Raw genomic sequence first — 6256 nt, 5'->3', positions numbered from 1 at the left:
GGCCGAGGAAGGACTTTACATGACAGGGGATGCCCATTCGGCGACAGGCTTTGGAGGCCAAGTTGGAAATGTGGCTTTCCCAGGAAAGTTCCTGCAGATAGTGAGACCCAGAAGCTTGAATGAATGCCCTTCTTCTGGAGGATTGTTGAGAAAGTAGACTATATTATGTAAGTCACCTGATGAGGCTTGGTTTTATTTATCTGGCTTTGGAAACAGCAGTGTTTGAGGAGCAGCAAATCCACACAAGATATTGGAGTCTCCTTTGCATGATGCGGAAGTTGGAGCATGGTGCACGATATCACATCAGCGGATAATTAGCCCCATATATTTCCACCAGACGATCACCTCGAACCGGCATTGCAACTTAATTCTTTACCCTTTCATTGGGGCAGCTAAACGAAGATGAAATTAGCAGTTTATATTTCCAACAGGACAGTGTCACTGCACACACTGCTTCTGGCTCCACGATGCTGCTCCGCAACATGTTTGCAGTCAAATAAATTTCAAAGGATGTTTGGTCACCAAGATCCCCTGACCTTTCACCTCCAGACTTTTATCTTTGGGGAGCAATGAAAGGCGCTGTTTAGAAAGACAATCCCTAGTCTTCAAGAACTCCAGGAAGCCATCACCAATTCCATCAACAATATTTCTCAGGCTGCGTGGATGCGTTTCTTTGCAAATACGCGAAGATGTGTGGATGCAGACGCCATTTTCAGCACTTATTGTAAAGCTAAAATTTCTTTCTTAACATTTCTTCATAATTTTGTTCATATGTTCTATTGCACAGTGACTTTTGGGACATTCTGTGTTATATATCAAAATCTTTGTGATATCTGTGCATGCCTCACTGTTCTCCTCCTTTATTTTCCTCTTCCCCCCTCTCCAGTGAAATTAAGTTGATTAACATAGTTTTGATGGAATGCAGGCATGATGTCCCAAATGACATGCCTCTCAGCCATCTAGCCTGGGTTTGAATCCCAACCCAGCTATAAACTGTCATCTTGGTGTTTGACGAGCAGGCTGATTCATCAATGGTGTGTGCCGTCTCTCGGATAGACGTTAAACTGGCATCCCCTCTCCCAGCATTAGTTGTTGGATGTTTCTCCAGATCCTTTGCAAAGAGTCGACGAGCTATCGCCGCCACTCTGAACAAATTCCAAATTTCTGCCTGAGTTACTCCTGGGAAGTCAATGGCGCACCACCCAGTATGATCCTCGCCAAGAAACTGAAAATACCTTCGGGCGGAACACTGGAATCCGAATACGAAGCATTTCATAATGACAGTTTATTATCACAAATAGAGTGTTTGCCATGGTTTGAAAACTATTGGTATAACATGAGGATTTGTCACCATTATTAATTGTTTGGTTTTCCAAATGTCCAAGGCATCTGGAGAAGCTCGTACATATACGAGAACTTTGAGTACGAAACATTTATCAGAAGCAAAAGGAATATTCTTAAGACAGGGCAAAGTTTAAAATTGGAGACAATGGACAAATTAACATTGTATGTGATTTCAACAGTACAAACAGTAGAAGAAAGAACATATTTCATATTTCCACCAGGACAGTGCTACTGCGCACACTATTTATGGCTCCATGATGCTGCTCCGCAACATATTTGCAGTCAGATTAATTTCAAAGGACATTTGGTGTTGGAGACAACACCAAACAGGGCAAACCAGGTAAGGAAATAGGAGAATCAAAAAAAATAAAATTCACTCTTCATTCTCCTTCTAGTCTTCCTTGTTAACCCTTGGAGTATAACATTGGAGAAATTAAGTTAATCTTCATGTCATGTGACATACCAGCTGGAAGGATTTTGAAAGGTAAATTAAATCTCATGATAAGCACGAATAACATTTGACTCAGAGATATTTGTCAGTCTTGAGTCACCAGGTCGAGTAGAAATCAAATATCTTGCTTCAATGCACACCTGGGTTAAAATCTTGGTGTGACCTGATCCAAATCCTCCCCCAATGCACTTATACAGTCAACATATGTTGAGTGAAAAGCTCTTGTTTGCATTGATCTTGTGTTTCGATGGATGTGTGTTTTCCCCAATTAAGTTTTGTGCCAAAACCGAAAGGATTGACACAATGGTTTTGCTTTCGACAATCCTAAATTGTTTGGAGCTTGGATTTATTTGTTGGTATTAAAAAAAAAAGAAATGAAATGAGACTATGGAGATACCAGAAAAGAAGAAAAGGTTTAGGTTAACCCATCAGGTGATCGGTCAGTGTTCTGATGTACTTCCACCCATCTCGCTCTCGTCTGCTTTGGCTCAGGGTGTGAAAAGATTCAAAAGTGCCAACCAATGTGGGTTCACTAAATGAACATGGAAATACATAATGACGATCAGCCTGGTTTACACTCCAGGTTGAGTGGTGCACGAAAAGGAGGCAATTGTCCAATTCATGAGTCTGAGTGCATCGGTTACCTGTCCAGCAACAATATAGTTTGATTCCTGGACTCTATCATACATTACTGCTAATTCGATGTGAGAAAATAATAAAGTGCATAAATAGTTGCGTATCAACCTGAGATGATTTTTCACATAGTGCTTTGTAAAGCCAGCTTTGTCTGCATCCATGTTACCATGACACCGATGTATGCATATAGAGTGAAGGACCTCCTCTAGGAGCGCGGAGGGGCCTTACACTTGCGCAATCTGCGACAGTAGCAGACCGCATTGAAGAAGCGACAGTAGCAGCTTGCGCATGGATCGCAGCACGGCACCTTGGCACCCAAACATGGGCTGCGCAGGCGCACACACAGTCGGCGTCGTGCCACTTGGTCCTGGAAGGAGCTTCGTCCATCAACCTGAGACATGACCTGCTGATGAGAAGAGGTATTACTCAGCAGTATTTATTAATTTATCATTCGCACATAAGATTTAACTCTCCCTCTCTCTCTCTCTCTCTCTCTGAACATAAAATTCCCAAACAATGGTATCCTTGCCAATTTCCAAACTGCTGCCCAAACGACCGCTGGGAAGACAGTGGCAAACCACCCAGTGTATTTTGTTGCCCATACTGCAGTTTTTGGCAGTCCCTAACACCCAGTAAAAGGCACATGATTAATCCTACTTTGGTGCTCTGCTTAAGGGCAGGTTCTATGCTGTTTCCTGGCAAGGATGACAATGGGTGAGTTTCCAATGGTTTCACAGCAGTGGTCAGAACAGGAATTTGGAATTAGGTCAGAGTGCCAGTGAAAATCACCGTGTGGTCTCTCATGCCCACCAACAGCAACCAATACTGGCAGAAAGGTCCACAGCTTCACATCCTGTCCAACAAACCATACAATCATTGGGGGGAAAAAAACACTGCCTGTGTATTACTAGGATAACAGTTTTATCGTTGTGTCGGGAATATAACCCAAACTAGACAGCTGAAAGATCTGGGCTATTCCGGTAACCCCCACCAAGATTTTCGCTTAATTAGTGGCAGGAGAAATTATGAAAACAAAGATATTACTGTTTATAATTAACATATAGGTATGACATGGAATGAGTAATTCATAATATGAGGCACTTACTGCAGTTGTACCTTTCTTTTTAGATATGTACTCATCTTCACTGTGCAGTTACGAGGACGATTCAAAAAGTTTTGCAATTTTCACTTGCGGTACTTAGAATGTATGTATTGTGCGGCTTATACGTGTTATGAAAGTCACATAAACACTTGTAATTTTATTTTTTAATATATAATCGAGGCTCGTGGAAGAGTTAGTACACTGAACGAGCAGTGATTCTCCATTTTGGGAGTTTCATCAGAAGGGGGTTGATGGAGGACTGTGTCGGCCATGCAGAAACCTGGGGAGGGACAAAGCATCGAAACAGCAGAGCGTGCAAGACCAGAAAGTAGAAGATGGAAAGACCACCGACGTTTCTGCGATCGGAAAACGATAGGCCCATAGGCCCAGATTCATCGCAGGAGATTCCAATAATCTTGAAGGCATTGTTTCCTTGGCAACAAGCTGAGCAAGACGTGAGGCAGGAGCGCCAGCCCTTAGTTTTGTGTCTATTTCATCTGTGGAAGAGTAATGCTGTTCTCTTCTTTCCAGAGTCAATGAATTATGCTCTTTTCAAAGCTTGAGCAATATGTGGTCATCAATTTTTTTTTTGTGCAAGGAAGGGTGCGCTGAAAGCAAATTAATGGTTGCATGGTTGCACGTGGTGTTGGGGGAGCATTGCCCTATTTATACCAACGTGACACAATGGACTAAAGATGGCACAGAATCAAATGAAAATGACCTCTGGTATAGACGACCCTCACGGTTCAGAAACAATCTCTACTGTGGAAAGCATGATAATGTTCGATCACCCAATAAAAGTTGCAGAACTTGCAAAAGAGTTTGGCATTTCTGTTGGAAGAGCTGAAATAATTATTTATGAACTTGTTGCCATGTTCAAGGTGTCTGCCAAATGGTTGCCTCAAAACCTCAGCAAGCAACAACACCATCAGACATTTGAGACCAGCAGAGAGGGGAAGGGTGGTGCACGGAAAAGTTTTGGGTGATAAAGATTTGTCTCATATGTTCAGATTGGTTGAGGGGAGCGAAATCCCGATGTACTTGGAGTAGAAAAAACTTGCAATGGAAGCCATTTTGTATCCATCGAGCATGGCGCACTGAACCTACACCCATTGTGCATGAAACATAACGTGTCCGTTTTCTAATGAAGCTCTTTATCTGTACTCAAAAGGGAGATTATATTACTTAAGGGAGAGCTTTATTCATTCTTAAAACACATCAGAATAGGCATAAAATCTGAGAGGATTGATTTAACCTTCAAACCTATCGCAGAAACTGAGACAAAAGTAAGTGCAATGCACGAGTAAAGGTTCGCACTGATGAGCGCCAAATGTATGGTGTATAGAGTGAGTGAGTGGAAGAAACACATAAGTTGTGACTGAATGCAAACATTTGAAAGGAGTGAAAAACAGAAATGGAGGCACACCATCCATTCCAGATGCAGACACCATCAAGAGTGTTGAGAATTAGAAAATATAACAATTATGATTGAAAAAGAGAGAAAGAGCTTGAGAAGATTAAGTGATTGATTATGTGCTCTGTTTGAAGGCAGGTCCGAGGTTGCTTGAAAGGGTGATACTGGGTAGTTTGCCATTTCCTTCTGGGAAGTAGTTAGGGCGGGAAATTGTCATTTGACCAGGATGTCTCTATTTAATCCGTCTTGCCACTTGGTCTTTTGCCACTTGGATAACTCGCCTCTCTTGGCGATGGACACCATGGGATCTTTAACATCCACCAACTAATGACAGCAGACGGAATATCTGACTTAACATCCACATGAGGGACGGCAAGAACAATGATGAATCGCATCCTGCCTGTGAAACTTTGGGATGACAGTTTATAGCTGAGTCGGCCTTCCAACTCAGGCTAGACAGCTTAAGGTCGAGTGCAGCTCAAGGTCATCCTGCCAGACCCTTGAGAAGATATCAAGGAGGAAAGCTTTTCTTTGCAATCAAACGGAACAGGAAAGAAAAAATTTAGAAATAACAAAGAAGGAATACAAGAGGGCTGCATTAAAATGGAAATGGTGCCACTGAATGAAGAATGCAAAAAAATGGTGCCACTGAAAACCTGCATGTGCATGTAATCCTTCATTATTTCTATTCCCATTGAATCGCTCATCTTCCATGGTTTCCCTTTTCCCACAACTTGTTAATACACTCTATTACTCCCTTCTCGTTTTTTTCCCCCTTTTTCTCACACTCCTCTGATTCCTGTGCCTTTTTGACACACTTCCGGTCACACGATCAGCTGATCAGCACGACCTCGGCAATTTAACATCCCCACCCTGGCCTAATGGTGCAACCCAAATTTGGTAGCATTCTGACTGATGGATCTGGAGAAGAAGATTGTTGAAGGAATTTGTGCGATTTTTCCCAAAAATTGACCTAGTCTGCCATTTTGACACACTTAAAGTCACGTGACCGAAAAGACTTTTGAAATCCCTGTTACCAATCAGGAGCCGAACCTCACTGCCAAGTTTCAGCCAGATCGGCCCAGCGGTTTGGCCGGAGAAGTCGAAATAGGAGGAGGACAGACGGATGAACGGTGCACGACGACAATACCTTTTCTGGAATTCCAATTCCATTTAAGTTAATAAAACCAACTTATGTTGCAGACACTCAAGTGACGTGTTTACTGATAAACAACTTTGCCAGGATGTCCTTGTTTTGTCATAAATTATCTATAGATGTTTCCTGATGTTTTATGTCTTTCTGCAAGTT

The 6256-nt window shown here is 42.3% G+C and overlaps 1 protein-coding gene across 1 annotated transcript in view; it reads right to left on the bottom strand.

Moving 5' to 3' along the window:
- Positions 1–1126: 1126 nt before the first annotated feature.
- The window catches only part of LOC147022714 (uncharacterized), a 26129-nt gene continuing 20999 nt past the window's right edge, over positions 1127–6256 (bottom strand). The window contains exon 4 of the mRNA XM_085887509.1: positions 1127–2834. Coding sequence (XP_085743635.1) covers positions 2637–2834 — 198 coding nt within the window. The 3' untranslated portion in view covers positions 1127–2636. The remainder of the gene's footprint in view (positions 2835–6256) is intronic.

Source organism: Eptatretus burgeri, chromosome 7 (genome assembly GCF_056783735.1).
Source record: "Eptatretus burgeri isolate ZD-2024b chromosome 7, Ebu_testis_v1, whole genome shotgun sequence".
Lineage (NCBI taxonomy): Eukaryota > Metazoa > Chordata > Myxini > Myxiniformes > Myxinidae > Eptatretus > Eptatretus burgeri.
The sequence above is the reverse complement of the archived record's forward strand: the minus strand, read 5'-3'. Positions and strand labels throughout refer to the sequence as shown.